The 18555-nt window shown below is 43.4% G+C and overlaps 1 protein-coding gene across 1 annotated transcript in view; it reads right to left on the reverse strand.

Moving 5' to 3' along the window:
• The window catches only part of LOC135545084 (calsyntenin-2-like), a 496007-nt gene that overhangs the window by 120047 nt on the left and 357405 nt on the right, over nucleotides 1-18555 (reverse strand). Inside the window, exons 4-5 of the mRNA XM_064972725.1 lie at nucleotides 12301-12509; nucleotides 7129-7278 (exon numbers count right to left, since the gene is read on the reverse strand). Coding sequence (XP_064828797.1) covers nucleotides 7129-7278; nucleotides 12301-12509 — 359 coding nt within the window. The remainder of the gene's footprint in view (nucleotides 1-7128; nucleotides 7279-12300; nucleotides 12510-18555) is intronic.

The following is an 18555-nucleotide window of genomic DNA, read 5'->3' on the forward strand; positions in this document are numbered from 1 at the left end:
AATAAACGGAACAGAAAACAAGAAACACGAACCATGCACTGACATGGAACAGAGTCAATAACACCTGAGGAAAAAACCAAGGTGAGTGACAGATATAGGGAAGATAATCAACGAGGCGATGGAGTCCAGGTGAATGTCATGAAGCGACAGGTGTGCAGGATAATCAGCAGCCTGGTGACCAAGAGATCGGGGAGGGAGTACTGTCAGGTATACTCCCTCTCCGACCTCTAGGTCACTCCAGGTTGTTGTTTCTGAATCTGTTTCATGTTGGTGTGCTCTTTGTGTTTCTTGTATTGTTCTTATTTGTTAATTTATTAAACGTATTCACTCCCTGAACTTACTTCCCCATTCTCAGCGTACTGTACATCGTTAAAAAAAGCATTATGCTGTCTGGTTTGTTAAAAACCTGTCTGGGAACGGGGTTCCGCTAACAGCCAGTGAAATTGCAGGGTGCCAAATTCAAACAACAGAAATCTCAAACCCAAATTTCTCAAACATACAAGTATTAGCCACCATTTTAAAGATACATTTCTCGTTAATCCAGCCACAGTGTCTGATTTCAAAAAGGCTTTACTGTAACGGTTTTCATGCGGTGAAGGAGAGTCGGACCAAAATGCAGCGTGTAGATTGCGATCCATGTTTAATCAAAAAACGTAAACACGAATCAATACAAATACTACAAAAACAAGAACGTAATGAACGAAACGAAAACAGAAACAGCCTATACTTAAGTAAACTAACACAGCGACAGAAACAAAGACACTAAGGACAATCACCCACGAAACACACAAAGAATATGGCTACCTAAATATGGTTCCCAATCAGAGACAATGAAAATCACCAGACTGATTGAGAACCGCCTCAGGCAGCCATAGACTATGCTATACACCCCACACAACCCCAAGACGAAACACACCACAAATAAACCCATGTCACACCCTGGCCTGACCCAATAAATGAAGATAAACATAACACATATAGACCAGGGCGTGACAGAACCCCCCTAAGGTGCGGACTCCCGGACGCACATCAAAACAATAGGGAGGGTCCGGGTGGGCGTCTGTCCATGGTGGCGGCTCCGGCTCCGGCTCCGGCGCGGAACGTGGAACCCACTCTATAAATGTCTTTGTCCCCCCTCCTCGCGTCCTAGGATAGTCCACCTTCTCCGCCGACCATGGCCTAGTAGTCCTCACCCAGAATCCCACTGGACTGAGGGGCAGCTCGGAACTGAGGGGCAGCTCGGGACTGAGGGGCAGCTCGGGACAGAGGGGCAGCTCGGGACAGAGGGGCAGTTCGGGACAGAGGGGCAGCTCGGGACAGAGGGGCAGCTCGGGGCAGAGACAGCTCGGGACTGAGGGGAAGCTCAGCACTGAGAGGAAGCTCGGGACTGAGAGGAAGCCCGGCACTGAGAGGAAGCCCAGCTCTGAGAGGAAGCCCAGCACTGAGAGGAGGCCCAGCACTGAGAGGAAGCTCAGCCAGGTATTTGGATCCGGCAGATCCTGGCTGGTTGACAGTTCTGGCAGATCCTGGCTGACTGGCAGATATGGAAGAGTCTGGTTGACTGGCAGATCTGGAAGAATCTGGTTGACTGGCAGATCTGGAAGAGTCTGGCTGACTGGCAGATCTGGAAGAGTCTGGCTGACTGGCAGATCTGGAAGAGTCTGGCTGACTGGCGGATCTGCAAGAGTCTGGCTGACTGGCGGATCTGCAAGAGTCTGGCTGACTGGCGGATCTGGAAGAGTCTGGCTGACTGACGGATCTGGCTGCTCCATGCTGACTCATTTATGTCCATATACCTCCTTTTGTTAGGGCGTTTGGTAAACAAATCCAAACGCGCGTGAAAGTCCAGCGGAAAGGTCGGACGAAAAGTTCAAAAAGCTATATTACTGGTCGTAGAAACATATCAAACAAGGTATAGAATCAATCTTTAGGATGTTTGTATCATAAATCTTCAATAATGTCCCAACCGGAGAATTCCTTTGTCTGTAGAAAAGCAATGGAACGTGAGCTAACTCTCACATGGCCGCGCGTCACGAGCCTGTGGCTCTCTGCCAGACACCTGACTCAATCCCCTCTCATTCAGCCCCCTTCACAGTAGAAGCCTGAAACAACGTTCTAAAGACTGTTGACATCTAGTAGAAGCTGTGGGAAGTGCAATATGACCAATATCCCACTGTATCTTCAATAGGGGCTGAGTTGAAAAACTACAAACCTCAGATTTCCCACTTCCTGGTTGGATTCTTTCTCAGGTTTTTGCCTGCCATATGAGTTCTGTTATACTCACAGACATCATTCAAACAGCTTTAGAAACTTCTGAGTGTGTTCTATCCAATACTACTCATGATATGCATATATTATCAACTGGGCCTGAGTAGCAGTCAGTTTACTCTGGGCACGCTTTTCAACCAAAAGTGAAAATGCTGCCCCCTATCCCAATGAAGTTTTAATACAAGGAATGTTTAATTATTTATACTTTTACTTTGACTATTGATTCTTAAGTGTATTTTGGCAGTTACATTTACTTTTGATACTTACGTAAATTTAAAACCAAATACTTTTAGACTTTTACTCAAGTAGTATTTTACTAAGTGACCTTCAATTTTACTTGAGTTATTTTCTGTTAAGGTATCTTTACTTTAACTCAAGTATGACAATTGGATACTTTTCCCACCCCTGTGTGTGTGTGTGTGTGCACCCCAGTATTTTTCCCACCCCTCTGTGTGTGTGCACCCCAGTATTTTTCCCACCCCTGTGTGTGTGTGTGTGTGTGTGTGTGTGTGTGTGTGTGTGTGTGTGTGTGTGTGTGTGTGTGTGTGTGTGTGTGTGTGTGTGCACCCCAATATTTTCCCACCCCTGTGTGTGTGTGTGTGTGTGTGTGTGTGTGTTTGTGTGTCTGTGTGTCTGTGTCTGTGTGTGTGTGCACCCCAGTATTTTTCCCACCCCTGTGTGTGTGTGTGTGTGTGTGTGTGTGTGTGTGTGTGTGTGTGTGTGTGTGTGTGTGTGTGTGTGTGTGTGTGTGTGTGCAGCCCAGTATTTTTCCCACCCCTGTGTGTGTGTGTGTGTGTGTGTGTGTGTGTGTGTGTGTGCACCCCAGTATTTTTCCCACCCCTGTGTGTGTGTGTGTGTGTGTGTGTGTGTGTGTGTGTGTGTGTGTGTGTGTGTGTGTGTGTGTGTGTGTGTGTGTGTGTGTGTGTGTGTGTAGCCCAGTATTTTTCCCACCCCTGTGTTTGTGTGTGTATGTGTGTCCCTGTGCACTATGGCTCTAATCTACACTGCTTTATATACCTCCCTGTTTTTAAAGAGCCCTTCACCCTGAATCCAGGTCAAACCCTCTTCCCCTCTCTCGTCCATCCTTTACAACCAGTCCACCTCTGAGACCAGGTGCTACGGAGCATAGGAGGTTGGTGGCACCTTAATTGGGCAGGATTAGCATGTGGTAATGACTGGAGCGGCATTAGTGGAATAGTGTCAAATACACCAAACACATGGTTTCCATGTGTTTGATGCCATTCCATTTGCTTTATTCCAGCCATTATTATGAGCTATCCTACCCTCAACAGCTTCCACGACTGCAGAGGTTAGAGACAGATTATATGGCTAATCGAACAGACAGCCCTTGTCTTCCTTAAGTGAGTCCTCACACTACTAGAGGAGAGGGATGTGAGGAGGAGAAGAGAAAGGTTTGAATGTCAGAGAGTTTTAAATGAAAGGAGAGTTGATATGAGGCCAGTTCACAGGAGAGAGAGAGAGAGAGAGAGAGAGAGAGAGAGAGAGAGAGAGAGAGAGAGAGAGAGAGAGAGAGAGAGAGAGAGAGGACATGGAGGTCCGGAGCACAGTAATTTTCTTGAATTAATAAAATATATATAGTACCAATCAAAAGTTTGTACACACCAACTCATTCAAGAGTTTTTCTTTATTTTGACAATTTTCTACATTGTAGAATAATAGGGAAGGCAAAAGTGTTGAAGTTACCTAGAAGGCCAGCATCCCGTAGTCGCCTCTTCACTGTTGACGTTGAGACTGGTGTTTTGCAGGTACTATTGAATGAAGCTGTCAGTAGAGGACTTGTGACGCATCTTTTTCTTAAACTTCTCATTCTAATGTACTCTTGCTCATTTGTGCACTGGGGCCTCCCACTCCTCGTTCTATTCTGGTTAGAGACAGTTTGCTCTGTTCTGCTCTAAGAGGTTTGAAACAGCTTGCCAGTCAATAGTGCTCCCATTTTCAGGAAGAGAAAATGCCTCTCAGACTTCCTTCTGAGCTAAGATGCTTGGTCTAGACTTAACTTTGATTTTGACATTATGTTCCACCCAGTTACTGACAGTCAAAAGTTACACTGAAATACACCCAACGCAAGCATTTCAAATCCTACAGTGAACAGTAATCAACCGACACAAATGTTCTAATTTTCCCTTCCATGTTATTATCATTGCTGAATACATCCTCATAATTATTTCATAGCGTTGCAGAGGGGGAACAAATTTGAACACCCTTCGCCTTGAATTATTATGTAGCACCCGTAGGGTCAGGTTTAATTCTGGGGGGAAGAGGGCAGAATCAGAACTTAATCCCAGTTTTGTACAGCAAGGCTAATGGGGAAGCATGCAGCAAGCTTCGAACAAACACCCACTACAACAAAGGATGGGAATAAACCTAGGGTTATGACTGAATATGCAGATTTGTTTTGGTGTGTGTCTCCAATATGTGGTGTCTGGGACATCTGTCAGTGGTGCCTGTGGTGTCTGGGACATCTGTTAGTGGTGCCTGTGGTGTCTGGGACATCTGTTAGTGGTGCCTGTGGTGTCTGGGACATCTGTCAGTGGTGCCTGTGGTGTCTGGGACATCTGTTAGTGGTGCCTGTGGTGTCTGGGACATATGTTAGTGGTGCCTGTGGTGTCTGGGACATCTGTTAGTGGTGCCTGTGGTGTCTGGGACATCTGTCAGTGGTGCCTGTGGTGTCTGGGACATCTGTTAGTGGTGCCTGTGGTGTCTGGGACATCTGTTAGTGGTGACTGTGGTGTCTGGGACATCTGTCAGTGGTGCCTGTGTTGTCTGGGACATCTGTAAGTGGTGCCTGGGGTGTCTGAGACATATGTTAGTGATGCCTGTGGTGTCTGGGACATATGTTAGTGGTGCCTGTGGTGTCTGGGACATCTGTCAGTGGTGCCTGTGGTGTCTGGGACATCTGTCAGTGGTGCCTGTGGTGTCTGGGACATCTGTTAGTGGTGCCTGTGGTGTCTGGGACATCTGTTAGTGGTGCCTGTGGTGTCTAGGACATCTGTCAGTGGTGCCTGTGGTGTCTGGGACATATGTTAGTGATGCCTGTGGTGTCTGGGACATATGTTAGTGGTGCCTGTGGTGTCTGGGACATCTGTTAGTGGTGCCTATGGTGTCTGGGACATCTATCAGTGATGCTTGTGGTGTCTGGGACATCTGTTAGTGGTGCCTGTGGTGCCTGGGACATCTGTTAGTGGTGCCTGTGGTGTCTGGGACATATGTTAGTGGTGCCTGTGGTGTCTGGGACATCTGTTAGTGGTGCCTGTGGTGTCTGGGACATCTATCAGTGATGCCTGTGGTTTCTGGGACATCTGTTAGTGATGTACAGGGACTAGGACATGTGTCATTATGGGGAAAGACAGACAGACAGAGGCATGGCAAGGATGTGAATGTTCAGATGTGAGCACACACAGCAAAAATGAGCTTGTACTGTATCTCATACAGATACATGCGTAGGAAGTTCTCTTTTCTCTCACAAACAAATACAGATGTACATACGCATGCAGGGTCACATTGTCTATTTCTGGATGATAACTAAGTATTAAGGAGCCATGTTAAGCCTTACTGTTTCTGTGAGAGAGGAGAGGTTAGAGAGGTGGGGGGGTGGAGAGAGGATCAAGGAGAGAAGTGAAAACAGCAATAGAAAACAAATGTGGTTGTCTGGTGAGGGAGATGTGTGTGTGTTTGTGTGTGTTTGCCCAGCTACTTCAACTCTGAGAGATCTACCAGAACAGCAAGAACGAGCAGGAGAGAAACAGTGGAGGGGATGCTTAAAAAGTTAGAAGTTCAGATTGCGATTTAGGCTGGCAGTGCCAGTATAATCCTTATAGATTGACAAAGTGACTACAGCAATATACATGGTTGTTGTAGTACACTCTGAGAAAAAAATGGTTCCATTAGGGTTCTTTGGCTGTCACAGAGAGTTCTGTGGAAAAGCGGTATGACATGGCGGTATGACATGTCCTTCAATCTCTGACCATGAAATGTTCCTCCCACTTGCCTCTTCCACCACCAGCACCCTCTCGACACTGCCTATAGGGATAAGTGTCCTCTCTTCTTCCTAGAATGATGCGTCTAAAATCCTAATTTGCGAAATACAAAGTGTAAAACTGTTTTCAAAGAGAGAATTAGCTGTGAACCATGGGAGAGCGGCTAATGTCACCCTGCACAACATGAGCCCTGGCCTCCCCTCTGTGCTCTGTGTTCTCTCTCTTTCTGTGCTCTCTCTCTCTCTGTGTGTGTGTGTGTGTGTGTGTGTGTGTGTGTGTGTGTGTGTGTGTGTGTGTGTGTGTGTGTGTGTGTGTGTGTGTGCGTGCGTGCGTGCGTGTGTGCGTGTGTGTGTGTGCGTGTGTGTGCGTCTGAGTGTGTGTCTGAGTGTCTCTGCGAGTGTGTGTGGCCATTTCTGTAAGTTCTTAGAAGTTGCCATTCCTGTTTATACTTGTGATTCCCAATGAACGCTGTGAACACTTGTTGTATTTCTGTAGCCTGACTTGTGATATTCCTGAGGACGTGTTAAGAGCTGTGTCAGCTGTGTTGATTACAGCAGCTCTTTGATGGCCCTTTCCCAAGGGAGTGAGAGAGCGACAGAGCGAGAGACAGAGACAGAGACAGAGAGAGAGAGAGAGAGAGAGAGAGAGACAGAGACAGAGACAGAGACAGAGAGAGAGAGAGAGAGAGAGAGACATATACACATGCACACCCACAGAAATATACTTCAAAAGACTGATACTGATCGCTGACAGGTTTTAAGAGATGCAAACTGAATCAAAGGCATTCAGCGAGACACAGAAAGACACAGAGACAGACCCCTATGTATACCCCCCACGGTTCAGCCCTTCTAGTCCTAATCACCTTGCCAGCCAGGTTTGCAGACAGGTTTAACATAGATGTGTACCGCCACGCTCTCTGTGGATCTCTTCTGTCCGCAGTCGAAGGCTGTGACCAGGACCTCATACTGTTGCTGCTTATCAAAGCTCAGCTTCTCTGTGTTCCTGATGTTACCTATGGAGGACAGGAGAGGTCAGAGGTCAGCTTCTCTGTGTTCCTGATGTTATCTACAGAGGACAGGAGAGGTCAGAGGTCCTAATCAACCGGCTACTGTCCATCATATACGAACTGAATAAGAAATGACGCATTGCCTTCCACAGGACAAAGCATGTTTATGTTTATATATGTGTGTGTGTGTGTGTGTGTGTGTGAAATAAAGCATGGAGGGATTTGTTGTAGTCCTAATGTGCTGCTTAATATTTGGTATGGTAGACTTAAGGCTGATGAGAACAGTGTGTGTGTGTCTGACAGATGAGGCAACACAGTGAAATGCGATGAGACAGCAGAACACAACAACAGTACGTGCAGGTAGAGAGGTACTGTACGTATGGATATGAGCTGTGATGGAGAGATGGAGACAGTAGTTTAGGGAGAATAGAAATGATAGTGAATGTATGAAAAAGAGGACAAAACTTCCTTTACAGGTAACAACTGTTAACAAGTTGACAATTATGCCAATTAAGATCTCTCTCGCTCTCTCAATTCAAAGGGCGTTATTGGCATGGGAAACATATGTTAACATTACCAAAGCAAGTGAAATAGATAATAAACTAAGTGAATTTAACATTACACTCACAAAAGTTCCAAAAGAATAAATACATTGCAAATGTCATTATGTATGTATACAGTGTTGTAATGATGTGCAAATAGCTATTGCTGCTGCGATTGCACTGTGATATTATCTAAATTGGATTTGTCTTCAATTTTTTTTGTGAGTCTGTGTAATCTGAGGGAAATATGTCTCTCTAATATTGTCATACAACTGTCAGGAGGTTAGGAAGTCCACCTCATTTTGTGGGCATTGTGCACATAGCCTGTCTTCTCTTTAGAGCCAGGTCTGCCTTCGGAAGTTTTTCTCAATAGCAAGGCTGTACATAGTCAAAGCTTTCCTTAATTTTGGTACTGTCATAGTGGTCAGGTATTCTGCCACTGTTTATTCTCTGTTTGGGGCCAAATGGCATTCTAGTTTGCTCTGTTTCTTTGTACATTTTTTGTAAATCATTATTTTTTTTGTTTTATCATAATTCTATTGGGTCTAATTGTGTTGCTGTCCTGGGGATTTGTGGGGTGTGTTTGTGAACAGAGCCCCAGGATCAGCTTGCTTAGGGGACTCTTCTCCAGGTTCATCTCTCTATAGGTGATGGATTTGTTATGGAAGGTTTATGAATAGCTGCCTTTCAGGTGGTTGTAGAATTTAACAGGTCTTTTCTTGATTTTGATAAATAGCGGGTAACTGCCTAATTCTGCTCAGCATGCATTATTTGGTATTTTACAATGTACACAGAGGATATTTTAGCAGAATTCTGCATGCAGAGTCTCAATATGGTGTTTGTCCCTTTTTGTGAATTCTTGGTTGGTGAGCCGACCCCAGACCTCATAACCATAAAGGGCAAGTATTTTTAGCCAGATCCTAATTGATATGTCAAATGTTATGTTCCCTTTGAAGGTGTAAAGGCCCTTCTTGTCTCTCAGATCGTTCACAGCTTTGTGGAAGTTACCTGTGGCGATGATGCTGAGGCCAAGGTATGTATAGTTTTTTTGTGCTCTGGGGCAACGGTGTTGTCATGACGTTGGCCTGGGCGGTAGGTTTATGACAGTCATAAATACCTCTTTCCCCCTTTTTCCTCTCTCTACCCTACTGATGTTACATTTGCAAAACCCTTGGTTAACATAGAGATTCTGAAAACATCAGAAGGTGGGGGGAAAATTTTACCAATTGAACCAAATTGGAACAATTGAACATATGCAGTGGTACTTAATGAATATGATGTCAGTTCGTTTGTCATCTGAGTCATTCTCATCAATGATAAGATGACATAAACTCTACAGTGGAAAGTCTACACATCAGAGTTATCGAATTCACATGGAATTGTTGTTCAATTTAAATGTTTGAAAATGAAATTATTCGTGATGGGATGAAATGTGATTTTAGCTTCTAAAATGTGAGATTTGGGGTTTCATAAGATAGGGCTCTGCTCAATCAGTGGCCCGCCCTTGTGAAGGGACATGGGCTATAAAACTTTTCAAACATGCCCTCCTCTCCCTTCCTATATAAAGCCTTGACGACAATATAACCACCTGTTCCGATGTGGGGACGACGGTCCGATGTCAGAATGGTTCAGATAATAACTACATAACGAAGTCAACATCAGCGTGAGCTTTGGTTGGGAATGGTATGAACTTTGAACTCTTATTCACTACAAAAGTGATACCTCCTAGCCGTTGAGTTAGCAACAGCAGATGCAAACGAGGGTTCGGAAGGAACAGGCAGAGTATCCCGTCTATCACACAACGACGTTACTACAACATCCCCAATTGACAACCAGAGACATTCTTCAAAGGACAAAAGTACTTGGTTGGACAACACGGCCTTCCATCTATCACCAACCAACCGAAGCGCAGCTCAGAGTAAATATTTAATGCATTTTCCTTTTCCAAATGGGCGGTAATTTAGAATGCATAAGATACTGTATTTACGATAGCACAGCTTCTGCCTTTGTTCCTCAATCTTCCTGCTCCTTCACTCAAACCCAGCCCCTTTTCTTTTGTGTAACAAGCTGTTATATCTGTTCCGCCCGCAAGGGACGTTTTCCTTTATGACGTAATTTGCAATCAAGTTATGATTTAATTATGTGCATGTGTAATCCTGTGTGATTAGTTAGGTATTTAGTAAATAAATAATTAAACCCAATTTTGTATTGCTGATTCAACTTATTAGCCAGGGTTCGTGCAGATAACCAAGAATTTAAAACTTTCAGATGAGACTGAATTAAGATGATGATTAATATTGACTGCTATTGATGTAAAATATTACTAGGTCTTTAAGAGTTTATTCGGAAGATAACAGCAATATACATATCATTTTGCGGTGCCCGACTCTCTAGTTAATTACATTTACATGATTAGCTCAATCAGGTAATATTAATTACGGAGAAATTATTTTATAGAATAGCATGTCATATCACTTAATCCGGCTTAGCCAAAGACACGACAGTGTCTAGATGGAATTTGTATTGTCCTGGCAACTGGACCTTTTTTGGAACACCATTATTTGGTCTTACTGAGATTTACTGTCAGGGCCCAGGTCTGTCAGAATCTGTGCAGAAGATCTAGGTGCTGCTGTAGGCCCTCCTTGGTTGGTGACAGAAGCACCAGATCATCAGCAAATAGCCCTGTTGGAAGAATATATGTGTGTTTTTTGCCCATTTTAAATGTACACCTGTTGTTTGCATCACTGCCTGGTATGGCAACTGCTCGGCCTCCGACCGTAAGGCACTACAGAGGGTAATGCGTACCTCCCAGCACATCACCAGGGTCAAGCTTCCTGCCATCCAGGACCTCTATACCAGGCGGTGTCAGAGGAAGGCCCTAAATATTGTCAAAGTCTCCAGCCACCCTAGTCATAGATTGTTCTCTCTGCTAACACAAGGCAAGGAGTACCAGAGCACAAGTCTAGGTCCAAAAGGCTTCTAAACAGCTTCTACCTCCAATCCATAAGACTCCTGAACATCTAATCACATTTTTTTTTCAAATATTTTTTTTTTATTGAACTGCATTGTTAGTTAGAGCCTGTAAGTAAGCATTTCACTGTAAGGTCTGTTGTATTTGGCGCATGTGACAAATAATATTTGATTTGATTTGATGATGCGGTCCATTGCGTTTATTAACCATTGCAGTCGATGGCAAAGGGTGTGTTGTTGGTGTTGATCTAAACCTCTACTGCTTCTTTACAGCTATGTCAACTTGTTAACAGTTGTTACCTGTAAAGGCAGATGTTCCTCTTTATCATACATTTACTATCATTTGTATTCTCCCTAAACTACTGTCTCCATCTCAGCTCATATCTCAACATACAGTACCTCTCTACCTGCACGTACTTTTGTGTTCTGCTGTTGTGTTCTGCTGCCTCATCCAATTTCACTGTGTGTCTCGCCTCATCTGTCAGACACACACACCCACTCACTCACACATAATAATGCAGAGTGCTTTCCACCTGGCAGAGATGCCTATTCCCCTGCCTTCAATTATAACGTCAACTTACACGTGTCAGCAGTCAAAATGCTCTGTGTCGGCTGACAACTGTGCAAAGCTAATAAATGAAGTTTGACCCCCCTGCGTTTACCAATGACAGACAACAGCCTCTCTCCCTCTATCCTCCTCCTCTCTGTCTTCGTCTTCTCCATCTATCCCCCTCTATGTCCTCGTCTTCTCCCTATATCCTCCTCCTCTCTGTCCTCGTCTTCTCCATCTATCCTCCTCTATGTCCTCGTCTTCTCTCTCTATCCTCCTCCTCTCTCTTCGTCTTCTCCATCTATCCTCCTCTATGTCCTCGTCTTCTCTCTCTATCCTCCTCCTCTCTCCTCGTCTTCTCTCTCTATCCTCCTCCTTTCTGTCCTCGTCTTCTCTGTCTGTCCTCCTCCTCTCTGTCCTCGTCTTCTCCCTCTATCCTCCTCATCTCTGTCCTCGTCTTCTCTCTCTATCCTTCTCCTATCTGTTCTCTTCTTCTCTCTCTGTCATTCTCTATCAGCAGGTTGCTGTTCTACATTTCTCTTTGATATCAATTTTCATCCATTATGACTCTGCATCTCTCTCTCTCCCTATCTCTCTCTCCCTCTCCATCTCTCTCTCTCCCTCTCCTTCTCTCTCTCTCCCTCTCCATCTCTCTCTCTCCCTCTCAGTCACAGTCTCAGTCTCTCTCTGTCTCAGTCTGTCTCGCTCTCTCCAAGTCTCTCTCTCTCTCCTTATCTCTTAGTCTCTGTCTCTTGCCGTCTCCCTCTCTGTCAATGTGTTTACTTGTGAGTGTGTGTGTGTGTGTGTGTGTGTGTGTGTGTGTGTGTGTGTGTGTGTGTGTGTGTGTGTGTGTGTGTGTGTGTGTGTGTGTGTGTGTGTGTGTGTGTGTGTGTGTGTGTGTGTGTGTGTGTGTGTGCACTTGTGAATGTGTGTGTGGTCAGGATGCGGTCCATTGCGTTTACTAACCATTGCGGTCGATGGCGAAGGGTGAGTTGGAGGTGGTGATCTGGTAGTTACAGATCTGGCTGTACTGAGGAGAACAGTCCTGGTCTGTAGCCTCCACCTGCAGGATGTTGTCATAGATCTTCCCCTCTGTCACCGCCACGTGGTACTGGGCCTCCCGGAACACTGGAGAGAACTCATTCACATCATTCACCTGGATGTGAACTACCGCCCTGTGGACAGCAGGGGGAGACAGAGAGGACAGGGGAGAAAGGAGCCAAAGGTCAAGGCAGGATAACGTTTTTATAAAATAGATACGAGTAATCTAAATAATGCCATGCAGGGTTTCCCAACAAGGTGCAGGGGTTCCCTTCACCGCAGTAATATCACCCTCAACACATCTGATTCAGATGATCATCAAGACCATTGGTTAGTTCATACATGTGTGCTGGTGGTGGAATACAACATATGGAATGGCAGGGGGACCCAAGGATTGGTTTGGGAAATACTGCAAGAAGTAGTAAGAGCTGGTTGGTTGAGGTTTCTTTTATATGCTGTTGTGGTTAAGATGAGGGATTGAATAACCCTCTGGCTCGTTAATCCAGTGATATCAAGATAATCTAATACCTACTAGCGAATAACCCTCTGGCTAGTTAACCCAGTTATAGCCAGGTAATCTACTACCTACTAACAAATAACCCTCTGGCTAGTTAACCCAGTGATACCAAGGTAATCTACTACCTACTAATTAATAACCCTCTGGCTAGTTAACCCAATGATACCAAGGTAATCTACTACCTACTAATGAATAACCCTCTGGCTAGTTAACCCAGTGATACCAAGGTAATCTACTACCTACTAATTAATAACCCTCTGGCTAGTTAACCCAGTTATAGCCAGGTAATCTACTACCTACTAACAAATAACCCTCTGGCTAGTTAACCCAGTGATACCAAGGTAATCTACTACCTACTAACTAATAACCCTCTTGCTAGTTAACCCAATGATACCAAGGTAATCTACTACCTACTAATGAATAACCCTCTGGCTAGTTAACCCAGTGATACCAAGGTAATCTACTACCTACTAACAAATAACCCTCTGGCTAGTTAACCCAGTGATACCAAGGTAATCTACTACCTACTAATTAATAACCCTCTGGGTAGTTAACCCAGTTATAGCCAGGTAATCTACTACCTACTAATTAATAACCCTCTGGCTAGTTAACCCAGTTATAGCCAGGTAATCTATTTCCTACTAACAAATAACCCTCTGGCTAGTTAACCCAGTGATACCAAGGTAATCTAATACCTACTAACGAATAACCCTCTGGCTAGTTAACCCAGTGGTACCAAGGTAATCTTCTACCTACTAATGAATAACCCTCTGGCTAGTTAACCCAGTGATACCAAGGTAATCTACTACCTACTAATGAATAACCCTCTGGCTAGTTAACCCAGTGATACCAAGGTAATCTACTACCTACTAACTAATAACTAATAACCCTCTGGCTAGTTAACCCAGTGGTACCAAGGTAATCTTCTACCTACTAATGAATAACCCTCTGGCTAGTTAACCCAGTGATACCAAGGTGATCTACTACCTACTAATGAATAACCCTCTGGCTAGTTAACCCAGTGATACCAAGGTAATCTACTACCTACTAATTAATAACCCTCTGGCTAGTTAACCCAATGATACCAAGGTAATCTACTACCTACTAATGAATAACCCTCTGGCTAGTTAACCCAGTTATAGCCAGGTAATCTACTACCTACTAACAAATAACCCTCCGGCTAGTTAACCCAGTGATACCAAGGTAATCTACTACCTACTAATTAATAACCCTCTGGCTAGTTAACCCAATGATACCAAGGTAATCTACTACCTACTAATGAATAACCCTCTGGCTAGTTAACCCAGTGATACCAAGGTAATCTACTACCTACTAATTAATAACCCTCTGGCTAGTTAACCCAGTGATACCAAGGTAATCTACTACCTACTAATAAATAACCCTCTGGCTAGTTAACCCAGTTATAGCCAGGTAATCTACTACCTACTAACAAATAACCCTCTGGCTAGTTAACCCAGTGATACCAAGGTGATCTACTACCTACTAACTAATAACCCTCTGGCTAGTTAACCCAATGATACCAAGGTAATCTACTACCTACTAATGAATAACCCTCTGGCTAGTTAACCCAGTGATACCAAGGTAATCTACGACCTACTAATTAATAACCCTCTGGCTAGTTAACCCAATGATACCAAGGTAATCTACTACCTACTAATGAATAACCCTCTGGCTAGTTAACCCAGTGATACCAAGGTAATCTACTACCTACTAATTAATAACCCTCTGGCTAGTTAACCCAGTGATACCAAGGTAATCTACTACCTACTAATTAATAACCCTCTGGCTAGTTAACCCAGTGATACCAAGGTGATCTACTACCTACTAACTAATAACCCTCTGGCTAGTTAACCCAATGATACCAAGGTAATCTACTACCTACTAATGAATAACCCTCTGGCTAGTTAACCCAGCGATACCAAGGTAATCTACTACCTACTAACTAATAACCCTCTGGCTAGTTAACCCAATGATACCAAGCTAATCTACTACCTACTAATGAATAACCCTCTGGCTAGTTAACCCAGTGATACCAAGGTAATCTACTACCTACTAATTAATAACCCTCTGGCTAGTTAACCCAGTGATACCAAGGTAATCTACTACCTACTAATTAATAACCCTCTGGCTAGTTAACCCAGTTATAGCCAGGTAATCTACTACCTACTAACAAATAACCCTCTGGCTAGTTAACCCAGTAATACCAAGGTAATCTACTACCTACTAACTAATAACCCTCTGGCTAGTTAACCCAATGATACCAAGGTAATCTACTACCTACTAATGAATAACCCTCTGGCTAGTTAACCCAGTGATACCAAGGTAATCTACTACCTACTAACTAATAACTAATAACCCTCTGGCTAGTTAACCCAATGATACCAAGGTAATCTACTACCTACTAATGAATAACCCTCTGGCTAGTTAACCCAGTGATACCAAGGTAATCTACTACCTACTAACGAATAACCCTCTGGCTAGTTAACCCAGTGGTACCAAGGTAATCTACTACCTACTAATTAATAACCCTCTGGCTAGTTAACCCAGTGATACCAAGGTAATCTACTACCTACTAATTAATAACCCTCTGGCTAGTTAACCCAGTTATAGCCAGGTAATCTACTACCTACTAACAAATAACCCTCTGGCTAGTTAACCCAGTGATACCAAGGTAATCTACTACCTACTAACTAATTACCCTCTGGCTAGTTAACCCAATGATACCAAGGTAATCTACTACCTACTAATGAATAACCCTCTGGCTAGTTAACCCAGTGATACCAAGGTAATCTACTACCTACTAACTAATAACCCTCTAGCTAGTTAACCCAATGATACCAAGGTAATCTACTTCCTACTAATGAATAACCCTCTGGCTAGTTAACCCAGTGATACCAAGGTAATCTACTACCTACTAACGAATAACCCTCTGGCTAGTTAACCCAGTGGTACCAAGGTAATCTTCTACCTACTAATGAATAACCCTCTGGCTAGTTAACCCAGTGATACCAAGGTAATCTACTACCTACTAATGAATAACCCTCTGGCTAGTTAACCCAGTGATACCAAGGTAATCTACTACCTACTAACGAATAACCCTCTGGCTAGTTAACCCAGTGGTACCAAGGTAATCTTTTACCTACTGACTAATAACCCTCTGGCTAGTTAACCCAGTGGTACCAAGGTAATCTTTTACCTACTAACTAATAACCCTCTGGCTAGTTAACCCAGTGATACCAAGGTAATCTACGACCTACTAATTAATAACCCTCTGGCTAGTTAACCCAATGATACCAAGGTAATCTACTACCTACTAATGAATAACCCTCTGGCTAGTTAACCCAGTGATACCAAGGTAATCTACTACCTACTAATTAATAACCCTCTGGCTAGTTAACCCAGTGATACCAAGGTAATCTACTACCTACTAATTAATAACCCTCTGGCTAGTTAACCCAGTTATAGCCAGGTGATCTACTACCTACTAACTAATAACCCTCTGGCTAGTTAACCCAATGATACCAAGGTAATCTACTACCTACTAATGAATAACCCTCTGGCTAGTTAACCCAGTGATACCAAGGTAATCTAAGACCTACTAATTAATAACCCTCTGGCTAGTTAACCCAATGATACCAAGGTAATCTACTACCTACTAATGAATAACCCTCTGGCTAGTTAACCCAGTGATACCAAGGTAATCTACTACCTACTAATTAATAACCCTCTGGCTAGTTAACCCAGTGATACCAAGGTAATCTACTACCTACTAATTAATAACCCTCTGGCTAGTTAACCCAGTGATACCAAGGTGATCTACTACCTACTAACTAATAACCCTCTGGCTAGTTAACCCAATGATACCAAGGTAATCTACTAACTACTAATGAATAACCCTCTGGCTAGTTAACCCAGCGATACCAAGGTAATCTACTACCTACTAACTAATAACCCTCTGGCTAGTTAACCCAATGATACCAAGCTAATCTACTACCTACTAATGAATAACCCTCTGGCTAGTTAACCCAGTGATACCAAGGTAATCTACTACCTACTAATTAATAACCCTCTGGCTAGTTAACCCAGTGATACCAAGGTAATCTACTACCTACTAATTAATAACCCTCTGGCTAGTTAACCCAGTTATAGCCAGGTAATCTACTACCTACTAACAAATAACCCTCTGGCTAGTTAACCCAGTAATACCAAGGTAATCTACTACCTACTAACTAATAACCCTCTGGCTAGTTAACCCAATGATACCAAGGTAATCTACTACCTACTAATGAATAACCCTCTGGCTAGTTAACCCAGTGATACCAAGGTAATCTACTACCTACTAACTAATAACTAATAACCCTCTGGCTAGTTAACCCAATGATACCAAGGTAATCTACTACCTACTAATGAATAACCCTCTGGCTAGTTAACCCAGTTATAGCCAGGTAATCTACTACCTACTAACAAATAACCCTCTGGCTAGTTAACCCAGTAATACCAAGGTAATCTACTACCTACTAACTAATAACCCTCTGGCTAGTTAACCCAATGATACCAAGGTAATCTACTACCTACTAATGAATAACCCTCTGGCTAGTTAACCCAGTGATACCAAGGTAATCTACTACCTACTAACTAATAACTAATAACCCTCTGGCTAGTTAACCCAATGATACCAAGGTAATCTACTACCTACTAATGAATAACCCTCTGGCTAGTTAACCCAGTGATACCAAGGTAATCTACTACCTACTAACGAATAACCCTCTGGCTAGTTAACCCAGTGGTACCAAGGTAATCTACTACCTACTAATTAATAACCCTCTGGCTAGTTAACCCAGTGATACCAAGGTAATCTACTACCTACTAATTAATAACCCTCTGGCTAGTTAACCCAGTTATAGCCAGGTAATCTACTACCTACTAACAAATAACCCTCTGGCTAGTTAACCCAGTGATACCAAGGTAATCTACTACCTACTAACTAATAACCCTCTGGCTAGTTAACCCAATGATACCAAGGTAATCTACTACCTACTAATGAATAACCCTCTGGCTAGTTAACCCAGTGATACCAAGGTAATCTACTACCTACTAACTAATAACCCTCTAGCTAGTTAACCCAATGATACCAAGGTAATCTACTTCCTACTAATGAATAACCCTCTGGCTAGTTAACCCAGTGATACCAAGGTAATCTACTACCTACTAACGAATAACCCTCTGGCTAGTTAACCCAGTGGTACCAAGGTAATCTTCTACCTACTAATGAATAACCCTCTGGCTAGTTAACCCAGTGATACCAAGGTAATCTACTACCTACTAATGAATAACCCTCTGGCTAGTTAACCCAGTGATACCAAGGTAATCTACTACCTACTAACGAATAACCCTCTGGCTAGTTAACCCAGTGGTACCAAGGTAATCTTTTACCTACTGACTAATAACCCTCTGGCTAGTTAACCCAGTGGTACCAAGGTAATCTTTTACCTACTAACTAATAACCCTCTCGCTAGTTAACCCAGTGATACCAAGGTAATCTACTACCTACTAATGAATAACCCTCTGGCTAGTTAACCCAGTGATACCAAGGTAATCTACTACCTACTAACGAATAACCCTCTGGCTAGTTAACCCAGTGG

This window comes from Oncorhynchus masou, chromosome 9 (assembly GCF_036934945.1).
Source record: "Oncorhynchus masou masou isolate Uvic2021 chromosome 9, UVic_Omas_1.1, whole genome shotgun sequence".
Classification (NCBI taxonomy): domain Eukaryota; kingdom Metazoa; phylum Chordata; class Actinopteri; order Salmoniformes; family Salmonidae; genus Oncorhynchus; species Oncorhynchus masou.